The following is a 17,168-nucleotide window of genomic DNA, read 5'->3' as shown; positions in this document are numbered from 1 at the left end:
CAACTTAATTTTCTTAAGAGGAGAGGACACCTGATTCAATTTAGCACCTACAACCTGGAACTCGAACATATATTTTTTTTCTGTCTAAATTCAGATGAATAGTTATGAACAGCAACAAATAGATTAAACATATCAAGTATATTTATATTCTTTTTGCAGTAAGAGACCTGTAGCTAACAGCTTTCTACAACATTATATCATTTTATTAGCCGAAACAGTGGTTAAGAGTTAAGCTATGGTAACCATAAAGATCATAGATTCAAGATGTTTTTATTTTTAAACAAGGGGTAAGTTAAGGGGATATTGCCAGCCCATTCAGACCAGTCTTGATGCCCTGTTTATCTTCTTCTTCCACTGCCATGTCCTTGCCTTTTTTGCATGTTGATCCCTATGTCTAGATAAAATTCCCTTCCTGAGCGGGGCTACCAACCCCCTACGCTCACCTCATTCAAATCTCTCCTTAAGATTCTTTTCTACAGCAAAGCCTGTAAGATATGGGTCAACAACATCCACTGTATTAATACAGAAGTAAAGGTTGCACCACCATACAATGTGCTTCAGCCTCTGCTGAGTAACCACATAATATTACTGCTGGAACCCTTCCCCCCTACCCCAACCTCTACCAGCTATTCTGTCACCTCTTTCATTGTGTCATGTCTTAAATTAGGGAGCTGGGACCACATTTTGCTCTTTGCACTGTGAGGCCCATAGTGCCCACATGTAATTGTTAGGGCTGAATCCCACTTGGTTATGGGCTGCTTGGGCCTTTGAATTTCATTATTCTGCATCTGCAGAATTTGCTGTAGAATCTACCTCTTGCTGCAGAATTATGCTCTAAAAATCAAAGTTCTTACCTTAAAAAAAAATCCTTTTAGTCCTTTTAATGGCAAAGCAGCTTTTTAAAAACCCAACAAAGTATAACTCTATGCAGTGTTGTTTTCCATTAATCTACAAGGATGAAGCAATAGCACTAATAAAGCTGTGAACACCCATCTCCTTTGGGATATGAATTCTGAAACCTAAGGATGGCAATTTAATGTCAACATTTTAAACTATTTCATTCCTGATCTTTGCAATCACAACTAAGAAGCATTTGAAGCAGACAGTGAATATATTGTACCTGTATCATGTGTCTAATAAACTAACCTTTATTTGCCATCCATCTAAGGATTTTAAAATGCTTTTCAAACAATGAATTAATTTTGACAACACACTTGTGAGGGTATTTCTCCCTTACAGAAGGAGAAATTGAGGCACAAAATGGTTAATTTCACAGGGTCATGCAGGAAGTGTTTGGTAGAGCCAAGAATAAACACAGATCTCCAGACTGCTGCTAGGTCATGCTTCTTTATTCCCTGAATACTTCCATTCATTAGAAGTAGTTATTACAGACAAATTTGATTTGAATTTGCAGTCAGTTGATGTTCCATAAAGATTTCCTTATTTTAAATAAACACAAATGCTTTATTTAGTATATAGTTTCAGCATTTTTTGTGCTGCTATGTCACTAGGTGGTCAGTAGATGGTATGTAAACTATTAAGCTATTGGGTTTTAGTATATAACTACTTTTAATTACACCTTAAAATAATTGATTGAATTATACTCGTTTGCTTAATTTTTGCATCACACTGAGCTAAGGCATTTTCATTCTGTATCTGATCCTGCAAACTCTCATTCACATGGGTAGTCTTTGCTCAGGTATGTAGTTGCAGAGTTTGCAGGGTTGAGCCTATTAATTTCTGCTTTACTTTTTTCCACCAGAACTGTAATATATAGTTTAAACACAAAATTGAAAATAGCAAATCTTTGTGCTTTTTAAAAAAATTATTTGCAGGGGTTGCTGCAGAATTGATCTTAATAGAATGAGTCCCTGTTGAAATACTCTGTTGCACACCCACTCTATTATCCTTGAATAGGAAATACATGTCATCACCATTTAGATCGCTGAAGAAATGATCATGTCAGTTTGTAAATACTTCGTATCAGTCAGGACCTCGTAGGTGCAGAGTCTATTACATGTTTATGTAATAAATTCCTGGTCAAAGTGGTTACCATAGAAAAGTATATATTAACTTACATCCAGGGCCGCCGAGAGCAGGTTCGGGTCCCGGTGAAAATTTTTTTTCAGGCCCCCCAGCAAAGGCGGAGCGGCTAAACAGGGCCGACGAGAGGGTGGGGGAAGCCAGGTAAGCCGGGCCCCGGGTCCCCTTCCGGACCGCTGGGCCCCGGTAAGGTGACGATGAGGGGGGGAGGAAGCCAGACCGCCAGGCCCCGGTAATTTGTATTGGCTTCCCCCCACTCTCGTCGGCCCTGCTTACATACAGGAATCCAGGAACCCAGCATCCATTGCAAGTCAATGGGAGTAGAATGCCTATGTCCCTTAGGTGAATTTGAAAAGATCACCCTTAATCAAGACAGCATCAAAACATTTCCAATGTAGGGAGGTACTGCCAATATTTTAACAAGGGACTTCCTCAAAAATTTTCCTTCCATTGGTGATACAGCCTTTAAAACAAAACAGAACAAACATGGATTTCATACTCTTCTCCTCTGACCCCAAATCCTTCAGTCCTTCCACTCCCACCTCTCCCTACAGTATTTTCTCCTCCCTATCTCTTCATGGAGGCTCCTCTGGGGACTTTCCAGCCTGGCAGGTGTTCCACTTGCCATCACAGGTGCTATTATGAGGGTGTACTGCTGTAAGAAGTGGTTGCAGGCTCATCATGCTGTGGCCATTGTCTGTGGTTGGTTGGATGGGGAGCAAATCTCCTTTGGTGATTTGTTGGGAGGTCAGTTGTGGAGTGGTCCCTTTTTAGTTCTTGGGTTGGGTGTCTTTTCCCCTGCTGGTATGAGTAGTCAGTTCAGGGGGCTTGGTCAGGACAGGAAGCAGGTTTTCCTTGAGTGGTGATGGAGGTTTTGGGCTGGAAGTAGTACTCCAAGATTCCCTCCTATAACCAGTTCTTCAGGCTCTGGAACAGGCAGGGCAGGTGCTTGTGGACATAAAAGTAGGCAGCAGGACTCCTATTCAATACAGCGATAAGTTGTCCCCAGCTCCTGTCATCCTCATGCGTTGTGGGAGTGCCCAACAGGAGGGTTCAGGGATTCCTAGTGGGTGATGCCAGAGGGATGTTTCTTTTGCACCAGCTACTGTGGCATAGCAGGCTCACCTGCAAGGTAGCAGTTGCCCAGGTGAGTAGAGGCTGGTTCAGTTTTAGCCACAGAGCATCCTGCAATGGAGTGGGCCTTAGTATTTTGGGCTGAACAGTTTTTTGGTCCATGATCCCACCATTGAGGGCTGGGCCAGCCTATGGATTCTGGGGAGAGTTGTTAAAATTATTTTTTGAAGTATACACATTTTATGCAAGTGAGATGGTTACATTTCAGTGTATATGATGGGAAGTGGGGAGGGGGAGACCTTTATTTTTCCTCTGAGCCTTCTGGTGCAGAAGCAGAGCCCAGCTGTTTCTTCCTTTCATATCTGGCAATCAGTTTATGTTTTGAAGGCTATTTTTGCAAGAAAAAGGGCTAGAAGTTTGCCTTTTCATTTTTTTTTTTTTTTTTTTTTTTTTTTTTTTACAAAAAAGGGAAACTAGTGAAAGCTGAGATTCTCCTTCATAGGTTCAGAGGCTGAATGTATTAAAAGGGGGCTCCTTGGTCAAATACATACAGTCAGAAGAGTGGCATGCTTCCAAGAAATACTGAAAGGATTTGTAGTTCTTAATATAGTGATAGGAATTAGAGGGGTTATAAGCAAAAGATATCTAAGTAATGTAGTCAGTGCTTATGATGTGTGTGTGTATGCACACGTGTGCATTGTACATATGTCATCTATATCTCTTTTAATATGAAAATATCAATCTTAAAGTTTCAAAACGTAGGTTAAAAAGCATGATTTAATTCACACTTGTTGAAGAATTAGTAGCAAGCAGTTCTTATTCTTGCTTTCGCTGTGATGTCTGGCAGGAAAAGCCATTTGGACTTATGCCTCCTTTTTATGTTCAAAAGAGGAATGCTGATGAGGAAGAGGTGTTAAAATATGGTGCCATAGTTTACAACTGTCAACTATAATGTTTTATTTAGCTGTATCTATTCAGATGCTCCCTCCGCAACATGCAGTGCCATATGCCATTGTCCCTGTTAGTAAGCAAGTAAGCAAAGGTTTCCCAGTTTGCACTTGTTTTTGTGTTTGGGCCACCAAGGAGCTACGGTCCAGTGCCATCTTTTATTGATAGGGCCAGCAGAGGAGGAATCTAATGAAATTATCAAAGCTTTGAATTAATTATGAACTTGAATAAGAAAGCTGAGCTCTCTAGAGCCAAAGATCTCATTACCCATTCATTCTCATTGCATCCTCTTATGGAGAGGAAAGGCAGGTTCAGCTACAGCTTTTAGCCTGGATTTGGACTTTATTCAAACTTGCTAAAGTCGCTAGCGTCCACTTGTTGTTATGGCTGAAAAAGTCAGCGTTGATTAATTTGACTCTGCTCTAGAATCGTCATGTAATGGTAGGTTCTCCCCCCTCTCCTTCCCTTATAACTTGCCTCATGGCTTTTCATCATCGGACTGGGTGCCATGCAAGAGTTTATTTCCATTCCTGGTAATTGTGGAAGCTATTCATAATTTAAGTTTTAACTTCATGGAATTTAGTGATTTAAGGTTAAGAGCTAATACTGCCATCTTATGTTTCCTGGATATTTAGTAAGCAAAAAGGCTTCTACAGTCATTACCAGTTGTTTACAAAGATTGTTAAATTGTAGATAATGCTTGGACATTTTGGCCTCAGAGTTAACTGTATTATTCTGTTTTTACTACATTATTTCTATTTGCAATTTATTGCTCATTTTTTAGAAACTTCTGAGCCTGTTAATAAGTGATTGTTCATAACTTCTTAGGTTACTTGCCCAGTTAAGATACTGTACTGAAAAATTAGTAAAGGGGCTATTAAAATGAACTTGTGTCTGTTTTAGTTCAACACAAATTAGAACCAACTTTCTCTCCTGGGCCCCTTAAAAGTTTTGGGTTTTTTTTAAATGACTAGGTCAATAATGTAAAATGTTTGTCAGTGAATTAGACTAAAATCAGTGAAACCGAGATTCTGTCTCGTACTGTTGGGGATTCTTTTGGTACCCATTATAAGTTTGTAAGATATAAAATACAGCGGCAATCTTGCTTTATACAACCCATTATTTATGAGTTGATAAGCTGGAACTCATCTGTCCTCATTAGCTACAGGACACTGGAAATTTTTATAAGCAGTGGCTAACTTTGTTTAATCAGGTGTGTGTGTATTTGGAGGGTACGAAGCTGTGCTGGGAGGGGAAATAGCATTCTGTTCTTCACTAGGGCTATTTTTATTGTGAGTGATATTTTCTTTTCTTCTCTCTCTCTAGGCAGCTGCTATATTTAACTCAGCCTTTGGAAGTTTTTTGGTAAGTAATGCAATGGTTACACCTAGTGCTATAACATTGTATTTTTTATATTATGGTTGGTGCTGGCTAGTCATTTAGTTAAGCTGGTAAATAAATGAATAATTTTAGTATTTCTTTCACCCCTTCTTTAATTAACTAGAAATACTGGTATTTCTTTTTGTTGAATCAGAGTCACAAGAAAATTAGTGAATGAATAATCGTTGATTAATGTAAATAAATGTTTAAGTATATCTTAATTTTCTCCTTAATGGGTTAACAGAATCTATTATTAGGCAGATGTTTCAGAGATGGGTGTCAACACATTGATTTTTCTAAGAAAGTTTATTAGATAATCATTATTTTCTATCAAGGGGCCATGGACTTTGAAAAGAAAACATGACCTGGCTGATCGAAAGGAGATGCTAATTTACTCAGTGACATGTCATTTGTTTAGCATATTTTACTGTCAGCGAAGCCGCTCTTCTCTGTGTCCCTGAGGATCAGACTGAAGTAGCTAGAAACAAGGAAACAAACAAGCTGTTCCTTTTAAAAAGTGATATTTGTGGGCATATTAGTCTGTAAAATTTCAGCAAACTAACTGAAAAGAAGGCCAAACAAATTTGTTTTTTTAAATAAATAAATGTATTTATGAAGAAAGGAAAAATATTTTGTATTGATGTATTGTTTAATGAGACATACTGGATTATTTTCTTACTATATGATATATAAACTGATGAGACTGATTACGTGAGTTGTATAGTTAATCATGGATTTTACTTTACTTTTTTTCTAAAATATGTAAATGCTTAAAAGTGGGTGTTTTCAATTCCAGTCTTGCTTACCCAAATAGAGAATTAATCTGATGTGTGAATTGAATGAAAGGCAAAACTATTAATATAAAATATGTAGGTGAAATCGGAACTACAGACATGAAATTTTTTATTAAGCATGTAAAAAGATTTTTAGAATAGTGTATGTATATAAATATATAACCGTATGTATATAAAAACATACTGCAAAGAGTGTGATAGTAATACTGAGATTTGCAATTGTGTACCATGTTTCTATAGTTGAATGTGTTTTAGTGTTAGCTAAAGATGTAGGTATTGTGTATGTTTATATATAGTGTACAAATGTACACACAGGTAAAATCTAAAAATGTCAACATCGAAATGTTTCTCCCCTTTTATGGGTTAGTGGGGCTCTAGTAATGTTGCTCTTAAAAAAAAAAATCTCTGCACCATGTTTTGGAATCTTTTTGTCAAATTACCTTTTAAATAGTCACACTTCACTTTCTTTGGTCAAGTAAGAGAAAATGGTCAGCAAGGCCTAAATTCCGTGCAGTTCCCATCTCTACTGCAGTGAGAACTTTGAGTTCACAGAGAGCCCAATTCAGGGCTCATTTAAGCCATTTGTAGCCTATTGATGTCATTGGGAGTGTGATTGAATCCTAAGTCACCCATAATATAATGTGTTATCAGACTAACTTAACATTTTAAAAGAATATTATTTAGAATTTCTAGACTCAAATTCCCAATATGTTTTAAACAAATCTTGGTTAAAGAAGCTAGACCAAATTCTGACCTCATATATATTCATATTACCCCATTGACACAAATGTATTAGTTTTGAATTTAGTTCTAGGAATTTCTAATAATGTTTTTGAATTTCCCTAAATGTGTGATCACCTAATTTCATACTTGTGTGCAATACTGGAAAGATGTGGTGAACATTCTTCTTTTATAAATCCATAGAAGAGGAAATCAGATTACTAAAAAAAATTATTGTAAAATTAACTAAAGACAAACTATGCTACCAAATTATTTTTAAAATAAAATTTATTGTAAAAATAGTCCCTCAAAAGTAAATTAAATCAGAGGTTATTAGTGAGGCACGTATACATACAAAGATTTGAAATTTTATTTTATTGTACTGTAACCATTTGAAAATGTGATTCTATGGGGGGAGCGTGTGTGTGCATGATGAATAATAAGTCATGTATAAGCTGTATATATAATATAACTGCATCGGTTGTGATCTTGTAAACACGCACATATTTAATTTTAAGCAAGTGAGTAGTCCTATTAAAGTGAGGATTTTTGCAGAAGTGGGGCCATATGTAGCTGGATTTCAATCTCACACCATTTTATACTGGTGTATATCTATTCCTTTCAAGGGAGTTGCTCCTGATTTATTCCAGTGTGAGATCAGAATCTGGTCCATAATATGTATGCTTTCTACTAACATTTAGGATGAGATTTTCAAAAATCCATAATTAGGCATGTAAATAAGTAATCTAATTATGAAAAGTCAATGGAAGCTACTGAATGCTCAGCACCATTGAAAAGTCAGATGACTTGGTGCCTAAATGTGGACTTTGGGCACCTAGAATTATGTTCCTGCTTTGAAAATCTTGACCTCAAAATGCATCTAAAGTGCAAACATGAAATTGAGATATAAACAGATATCTAAAGCTATGTATCAGACAGTGTGTTTTCTATATACAGTGATGTATTTACAGACCTACAATACTGTAAGGCATATTGGTATAATGTTTGTAAAAGGTGAAGCTGGGAGATCTGGAAGAGCTGAATAAAGGGCAGAATTTGGCTCACTGTAGCTCCAATCCTGCGGTTTGTACCACGTAGGCAGATTGCTGCGTCCACATGTAGCTCTAGCAAAGTGAGTGGAATTCTGTGTGGCGGAGCAGTGTGCCCGCATGCTCTGCACATTGTGGAGTCAGGGCCTATGCACGTTAGACTAAATATAGGCTGCTTATAAGGGTTTGGAAGAATTCTAATTTTGAAAGATTAATTGTAATATTCTTGGTTATGCTACTTGGACTTCTAACTCCTCTAGGAGGATTGTGCATGGACTTCGGGAAGTTTTTCTCCTAAATAAACTGTTTGTGGTGAAAAGCATTGGTTTGTAGGAAAGTTCTCAACTTAATGATATTAAAATTGTGTGTGTGTGTGTGTGTGTGTGTGTGTGTGTGTGTGTGTGTGTGTGTGTGTGTGTGACAGAGGGCATGGAGTGAGTAGGTGAGCCTGCACCCTGATCACTTAGAGGCTGATTCATGCCCCAAGAGAAGCTGATTGGGGGCTGATAGGAGGCACAGGAAGGAAGTGCAAGAGAGGGGAGAAGAGAGGAACAGGGCTAGCTGGGGCTAGTCACAGAGAAGGCTCAGGGTAGGGAGACCTCTGTTCCCCTCGGATCCTGCTGAGAGGACCTAAACCTTGGCAAGCACTGTAAATGGGGGAAGCATGAGGGACTATGGTGATATTGGTGAAATAAATCTTCACTGAGAGTACACCTGGAGGACTCTGTGCAGTTTCTGCAGGGAAGAAGACTGGGGTGTTACAGCGGGAATTAACAAGTTTCTGGTATTCATATAATAGAATTTGAAAGGCTATTTTGATGGGTCATCGTGTTTTTAGGTCATGTAGCTTGCGATACTTTTGTTGGGGAGGAAAGTTTAAAAAACAGTGTCCCAAACCAACTTCCTTCCTCCCTCCCATTTCCCCACACAAAAAATTCCTGTAGATTTACATGCAGCAGGATGTGCAAAATGATACTGTACATATTCATAGCTAGTTTAATAATGTCCCAGGTCTAATTAAAACAGTGTTTTAAAGAACTAATTGTTACAGAAAACTGTTTTTTTTATGTTGCTAGACTGGTAATAACTAATGATAGATGAATTCAATTTACATAAATTTCAGACCATGAGAATATTTTAGAATCATGCCACAGAGGATTGCTTTAAGTTAGGAAGTTAATATTATCTCCTCCTCTCATTTTAACAGTTTGGTTTGCAATAATTGTGGAGCATAATAAGTGATTCAAGTTTTCCGCTTGATGGGGTTTTAATAAAATCTGATAGCATTTTAGTAATACAGAGTGGTTGGTTATCAGAGTGGTTGCTACTATAAAGCATGCAAATGTACTGCAGTAGCAGTGCCATTGAGTTCAACAGCATTGCTGCTGCTGCTCCAACATCTAAAAGGAAAGGACACGTTTTTAACTAAAGAACTTGGTGATTACAGTAGACATAGTCTAGGAGTTCAGACATCTATATATCTATGTTATTATACTGAGCTCATCTGCATGGTATCTAAGCACCTCTGTTTCATTTCTGAAGGTTGTCATGTTAGAAAAGAGTTAGTAATTTTTAAATGCTAAAACCAGACCACCATCTGTGATAATCTGCTCTTCTAATATTTTAAAACTTAACTGAATTATTCTAGGTTTACCTAAAGAATTCAGTTTAAATCTGGATGAAATAAACAATATGTAGATTTGTCTGACTGGATTTGTTGCACCTAGTCAGTTATTTGCAGTTGTGCCTACTGGAATATTCCAATAAATAGCAAGGCTGTGTAGCCAATCTGATAACTCTGTCTGAGATTTGTTAGAAGAGTGACCGAGCAAATTTGTGTGAACATAATTAATCTCTCTGGGTTAGCTTTTGTACCCAGTACATAAAGAAGCTTGGTTGATTTGGAACTTGTAATGTGACTTCTAATAACTGATTTGGGAGTTAATACCATGGGGAATTGTATTCTGTTTTATGTTCCTGCAGTATTCTACCCTCCTGCCATACAGATGATTATTCAGATTTGTTTATCTGGAAGCATCAGCAAAGGACAGTCACCTTCCTTCTTGGCTTTAAAATTGTTTCCAGAAACTGGACCAGATACATCCTTGTGCACATGCAATTTCTTTGACTTCATTGAAGATGCACTTGTTCAGATGAGAACTGAATTTGGTTCTTTTTTTTTTCTTTTTTTTCAGTAACAGTGTAATGCCATATGCATGGGGAAGGGAGAGATTGGCTTCATACAATTCTCTGCACTGCTAGGTTAGAAACCAGGTTGGTTAGTCACTTCCTTCTTCTTCTTTATCTCCCTTCCTCTTGAGCCAATGGGCTGGAAATCTGTAGAGGATAGTATTGTTCAGCACTTGAAATGAGGGACTGTCTTGTGTCACTCAATGGTGATCCCTTCCAGCCAATTTGGGATCGATTATGATAGGCTTCAAAGGACCAGTCATCTGTTCTCCTGGACCAAAGAATTATGGCTGAATCCTGAGGTCTGTGGCAATAGGAGACATAAAATTAGGAATATAAGGGCACCTGGAACATTCAGATCCCTGAGTAAATGAGCAAAATGGCAGCCTGAAAATGAAAGTCTTAGTTGAAACTCCTATGACTCTGTCTTGGACTTGCCTGTACTGGACTATTTATGTATTGCAGTTTATGGGAAAATGAGGGCATGTGTCCTAGATGAAGTGTGTCAGGGTGGGGAATAGCCCCTACTCTGATGCTCCATCAGTACAAAAAATCTCCCTCACATAGATCAAGCATTTATGCTTGTCTTTGTAGCACCTTTATGGGTACAAGTCCCAGGACGTAACCATTTTTGTTTAAGGGGACAGAATTTGTTCTTATTGCTTGAAAACTCCATAATACCCATGTCATTTTATTTTTAGGGCAGCAACTTAGCTGGTCAAATCAAGGCCACTATTTTTTGTAATTATATTTTAAATTTAGATTTTAATTGAAAGTGTATGTAAAAATGTAGCTTCCCACAAACACACAAAGCTTTGTTAGTTAATAAAAATGTATGGAATTCTTATCTACTCAGTTTTAGCAGGCATAATGCTTTACACAGGCTGACAGGACTCGTGCAGCAAGTAAATGCATTAGTCATAGTGTCCATTTTTCTTGCAAATTTGTGACATAGATTTAATTACGGGAATGACCAGCAACTTACAAATCAAATTTTGGTAGGCTGAACCAACTTTTTTTTTTATTTTAATAATGATGGATTTTTTTAGCAATGATTTCATTACTATTTAAAGAAATCCAGCAGTGTGGAACTAATCAATTGACTGAATTAATCTACTTTATTATGTTTTAGCAGATGGTGTGTGTATTTTCTTTTATTTTAATTTTTTTTTTACATTTTAAAATGTCCAGAAAACTGAAAAATACTTGTATGTGTACTTTTTTCCCCCTTATTGTAACTTCATGCAGTGTAAAAAGGGGAACAAAAGTCTTCTGGGACTTGCTTTTTTGCTAGCTGCTTGGAAAAAGAACTTGCCAGGAAGCCTGTTCACTACAGGTGCTGAATTCTAGATTCATACTTGTTAATTTCAAAGTGTAGCTGCTTTATGGTGTGCCACTGCATTCTCAGAAGTCGGCTCTTTTTTCTCTGTGAAACAGCACAACGGTGCCGCTGGACTGTGTTCTGAATTTGATTCCTGCAGCTCACAGAACCCTCAGGAAGCTCTTCCTATTAATCAGCCACTTGGGAAGCCTTCTCAACCTCAGAAGGTGGGATTTTTTTTTTTCATTAGGGAGAGAAGGCCAGGTCTCTGCAGCAGAGAATCCTTGGACCACATATTATATACAAGGCACACAAGGCTTAGATTCCACAGAAGTTAAATCTGCTTGGGAGCCATTTACGGTTGTCTCACTGTAACCTTTCTGTATCCTGGGATAGTGTTCAATCCTCCTTTATGATGATTGCTGTTATTTGATTTTTGCTGGCTTGAACTAGAAGCACGATGTAATGTGGACATCATCCAGTGCTTTGAAATCCTCATATTAAAGGTACTGTTTATGTGCAGAGTATTAGTACTATTTATTATGTATTTTTACTTATAATTAACCCTGCACTTGCATTAGTGGAATAAGCAAAAATGGGCATCAGTTATAAAACAGACACAAAAATGAAAACTGGATGCTCACATTGCTGCGATAGGCTATGAATGGTGCTAATTCATGTACCCCATTGCACCTAGTGGAAATGGGAGGAGGAGGAGGAGCAGCCATTGCAGACTGAGGATAAGTGGGAGGACATCTCTGATTCCAATTCTAGTTGCATATGGGGGTGTTGTACTGTGCCCAACCCTCTCACTGAGTAATAATGACTTATTTAAGGCTGTACAATTGTACTGCTGATCTTCCAAAAGAAAAAGAAATTGAGAAAAGAGTGGTTCTGGCAACTACTGTTTTATAAGTCCAACTTCTATTCCCTGTATTTTTTTTTTTTTAAGTATAGCAAACAGCAAGAGGAAAATACACTGAACATCAATAGATAAATGAAACAATTAACAATAAATCATAGAACTGGAAGGGACCTCGAGAGGTCATCTAGTCCAGTCCCATGCACTCAAGACAGGACTAAGTATTATCTAGACCATCCCTGACAGGTGTTCGTCCAACCTGCTTTTAAAAATCCCCAATGATGGAGATTCATAAATAACCTTGGTTTATTAAAAAACAAATCAACAAACCACTAACCACCTCTGTGACTGATTTTTTTTTTTTTACAGCTTGACAGAATTAGTGGATCAAGAGAATTTGGGTGATGTATATTTGGGTTTTAATCAAGCATTGGTAAGGTATCTTATTAAACCTTACAGTCAAAATTACTTCCATTTGGCTTGGATAGGAACACTGTCACATGCAGTAAAAACTGTCTGAAGGGCCATAATTGAGTTTTGGGGAAGTTTTTGGCAGCCTATGTCAGGAAGTAATATTAGGTCTAGTTGTATTCGATGTCTCTAATGATCCAGAAGAGGGAGTAAAACCACACATTAATGAAATTTGCAGATGATACTAAATTGGGAGGAGTTGCAAACAGCAGCGAGGCCTGAGAAATAATACAGAGAGGCCAACAGGGGGTTAGATACAAGGACCAAAAACAGCCAAGTGAGATTTAATTTGAAAAAATACAGTCTAATATACTTTTGGAGAAAAAGTAAACTAAAACATATTGTGAGGGAGAAACCTGCAAAGCAGTAAGGCTGAAAGAGATTTAGCAGGAATAATGGCAAACAGCAAATTAGATGTGGATTTACAATGTGACACAACCAATACACAATCTTTTTTTTTGCTGGATATGTAGAAGCATCATATTCCATATCAGAATGGAAATAGTCCTGTCTGTAGAGCTCTGGTGCAATAACAGCTGAAATACTGTGTTAATTTCTTAGCACCTCATTACTGGAAAGATATTGACAAATAGTTCAAAGAAGAGCAATGAAAATGGTTGGGAGGGGCTGGATGGATCAGTTTATGAGGACAGATGAAAGGTGCTATTTTTGTGTAGTTGGCTTAATGATGAGTATGTGGGAGACAAAATGGCCTGCAAATTTTGGAGCGGAACGACGATGGGGAGGATTCATATAGGCTGGTTCACAGGGTCCACTTTTAATTAGAAGTAAGGAGATGGAATTAAGAAAGGGGATATTTAGACTGAACATCAGGAAAAGCTTCCGGGCATTCAGTTGCATTAGACTGTGCCGTAGAATAGTTTCCCATGGGAAATTGTGGAAGACTCCACACATGGGACTTTTAAAACAAGATTGAACAAAATACTAGAGAAGGACTGCAGAGACAAGCCTGTATTGTCATGAAGATGGACTAGATGTCCAAAAAGGTCTTTTCTGTCTCTGACTCTGATCATCTCTGTCAATGCAATCAAGGACAGAGTAACTTCCAGGGACAATTTGTGAAATCAGGCACTCTGTGGCCCAGAAGAGGATTGCTCTCTCTGCAACAGTGGCTGATATAAGACCGTCTTCCGAAGGAATAAAAGCCCTCTCCACACCTCTTAATTTTCTGTCACTTGTAATAATGCCATCATTCTGCCTGTCATTCAAGGCCCTTGACCTTTAGATTATCTGCCTCTTTTTCCTCTCTTGCTGCCCACATCCAGCTTGCACTCAGATGCTGCCATTCCAAAACATTGCCAGGATCTGTTTATTTCTTTCTATTTTTACAGCTAAAATACTATCCAGTCCCTCATGTTTTCCCACCTTGACTATTATAACTTCCTCTTCTCTGGCTTCCCTGACACCCATGTTTCCCCCTCCAGTCTGTGCAAAAACTTACTTTTAAAATATTTTATATATTCCTGCCTATTCATCTGACCACATCACGAACTTTGTCACCCCTCCACTGAATCAAGTTCAGGTTCCTTGTCTCTTTCGTCAAGGCCCTGCAGGACTCAGCCCCTCCCTGTTTTACCATTTTTTTGCCTCTTGCATGTCACCCCTACCCCACTGTCACCACTCCACCAGCCTGGACTGCCTGGCATCCATATAATTCTACAAGTGTCTCTGTGTTTTTTCCCACTATGCCCTTCCTGAGCTGGTTCACAAGGTCACCTCTCTCTCTGTATTTGATTTTTCTTGAAGACCCACTTTTCCCATACTACCTACAAGAAACGAACTGGATGATTGTGAGTACAAAGAGAGTTTATATTTCATTTTCATATATTTCTGAATCTTTCTGTCTGTTTTATAATAAGGCTATTTAAAAGCTTGTCTTTGAAATGTCACTTTTATAGATTTTGCCAATTTTGAATCTACTTGGAAGGTTGTTGCAGAATTCTCCACAGTCAAATATTTATAAATAAAGTAGATCCTAGACTAGCTGTATTGTATTTTTAGTTATCCTCTTAACTTTTTGTACTTGTCAATGACTTCATTCATCTCTCTCCATTTTGTATGGCTTGAGTAGCCAGTTCCTCTGAAACAGGTCTGTTATCCAGGATTGCTGGATATCCAGGTGGTGGGGACAAGCCCGTGGAGTGAACCTCTTCATGTTGTCTTTGCAGTGGAAAGCTACTCAATCATCTTTTTTGAAGCCTTTCAAGATATTTCCACTTGTGTTGCCCCGTTTCTCCCATACAGTAACTAAGGATGCTAATGGTAGTCAGGATTCTGTCCCTATATCTTTTGGTCAGTTACCCCTTCTAGTGCTTATTCTTGGTGTGATACGATGACGGGGTGTACCAGGCATTCTCTGCCTCTTGCTGGAGATCCCGGTGCCCTGGCCACCCCACCCAAGGAAGTCCCTTTTTAGAAAAGAAGGGCAGCGACTTTAGGACCTCTGCAGTTGCAGATTAAGATGTTCCCAGGACAGCTGCTGATGGAACCAGTGACTTGCTCCTCCCATGGCTAGAAGAGCTGGGAGCATGTGGCAGCCAATCAGGGCCCAGCAGGCCAAATTAAAAGAACTGGCAGCTTCTACCAAATAACACTTCCTGCATGAAGTCAGAGTGGCAAGAAGGATCTTCCCACTATCATAACCCAAGAAGCTTTGCGTTTAGGTCATTGGGAGATTTTTTCATTTACCCTGTGTGAGTGTAAGGCCCAAGTGGGCCCACCTGAATTAGACACTTGTTGGACTATTGAAAATTAGCGAGAAACCCTCTAGGTCAGTCAAGCTGGTGACAGGTACTTTGGGACATTTGCCCCAGCATTTGTTTCTTGACATAGGGAATTTGATTTTTTCCCCTCCTATTTGCTAAGCTTCTGGATATCCAGTTCTCAGTGAAACCAGTAGCAGAGAATATCTGCAATACTATTGCTTTAATTAACAAAACTAGCAGAAAAGTAGATGTTACAGGAGAAATTCCAGAGGCACACCTCTGTTATCAATTATAGCAATATCTGGACAGATCATCCTGATGTACTCTTCCAATCCAGTGGCCATCCATAAATTGCAAAATAAAAACAAGTGATAGTTCAGCAAATAGAATTGAACATTTGCAGTATCTTAAAATTAAAAAGTTGTTGTATTCCCTCGGACCACATTCCAAATGGTATAAGGAAAAGTGAGACGTATGGTGGGAAAACAACTAAACCTCATCTAGAAGATGGAATATTCTAGGATTAGCACTCTGTGGTTTTGACCAAAATAAAGATCTACTATGAAAAGAAAGTGTTAAAGAGAGATGCTATGGAAAACTTGATTCCAGACTTTAATGAACAATGAAGGCATGAGGTTATGTACTGGTAGCTATTGTCTTGAGAACATCTGGAGTGGGAGACATAGATATGTTTAATATTATTATATTACCAAGCAATTTACTGGATTAGCATGTAAATCACATTAGTACCTACATACAGATTTGGTTTAAAATCAATTTGTGATATAAAGATTACTTTTGTCATGACTTGTAAAACCCATCAGCTTGAACCTATTTGCTTTTGTCAAAAATTTTCCAGGCAACATACTGCCCCTTTTACTATGAAAGTTCAACATTTTTATCAAAGGAGCAATTTTTATTTAATTTCTTCAGATTTAATTTCAGGGTATTTTTGGTTTGTTTAAAGCTTGTTATAGGCCAGGTTTTGAGGAAACAATTTCACTAAGAAGGAATTTGCATATAGTTCACAACAATTTGATACATCAGATACTCACTAGAGATCAGCTGTGGGCATTTTTAATAATTATTCAGGAAAATATATGGACACTGTTACAAACAGGATGATAATTTAATTTCACAAATTTTGATCAGGGTCATTATTAAATGAGAAAATAAGTTATTTGGCAGAATTTAAAATACATACGTAGGAACCAAAAAGAGGAGAGGATTTTACTAAGGCTTCAGTGTGTAAAGGTCCATCACCAAGAGAAGTCCAATGGTAATTCTGCCTTTAGGAGTATCTTGGTTACGGATCTAATTATAAAGATGTTGTTTTACTTTACTTCCAAAAGTGCCTCAAGTGAAGGTGTGAATGTGTCTCTATTGTGGTGTACAGACGCAGGGCTGATAGAGGATGGGGCAGGAGGTAGAGGATTGGGAACTATATGTGTTCTTAGAGCTAATCATCGCTTTGGGCTAGTCTACACTGGCAATGCTTAAGCGCTGCCGCGGCAGCGCTTTAACATGGCTTGTTGGTTGCGGCACAGCTCTCCCAGCTCTCTAGAAAAACCACCTCCACGAGGGGCGTAG

The 17,168-nt window shown here is 38.2% G+C and overlaps 1 protein-coding gene across 1 annotated transcript in view; it reads left to right on the top strand.

Moving 5' to 3' along the window:
- The window catches only part of SLC10A7 (solute carrier family 10 member 7), a 197,330-nt gene that overhangs the window by 60,554 nt on the left and 119,608 nt on the right, over window positions 1-17,168 (top strand). Inside the window, exon 5 of the mRNA XM_005284277.4 lies at window positions 5,392-5,430. Coding sequence (XP_005284334.1) covers window positions 5,392-5,430 — 39 coding nt within the window. The remainder of the gene's footprint in view (window positions 1-5,391; window positions 5,431-17,168) is intronic.

Source organism: Chrysemys picta, chromosome 5 (assembly GCF_011386835.1).
Source record: "Chrysemys picta bellii isolate R12L10 chromosome 5, ASM1138683v2, whole genome shotgun sequence".
Classification (NCBI taxonomy): domain Eukaryota; kingdom Metazoa; phylum Chordata; order Testudines; family Emydidae; genus Chrysemys; species Chrysemys picta.
This window is presented reverse-complemented; position numbering and strand designations above follow the sequence as displayed.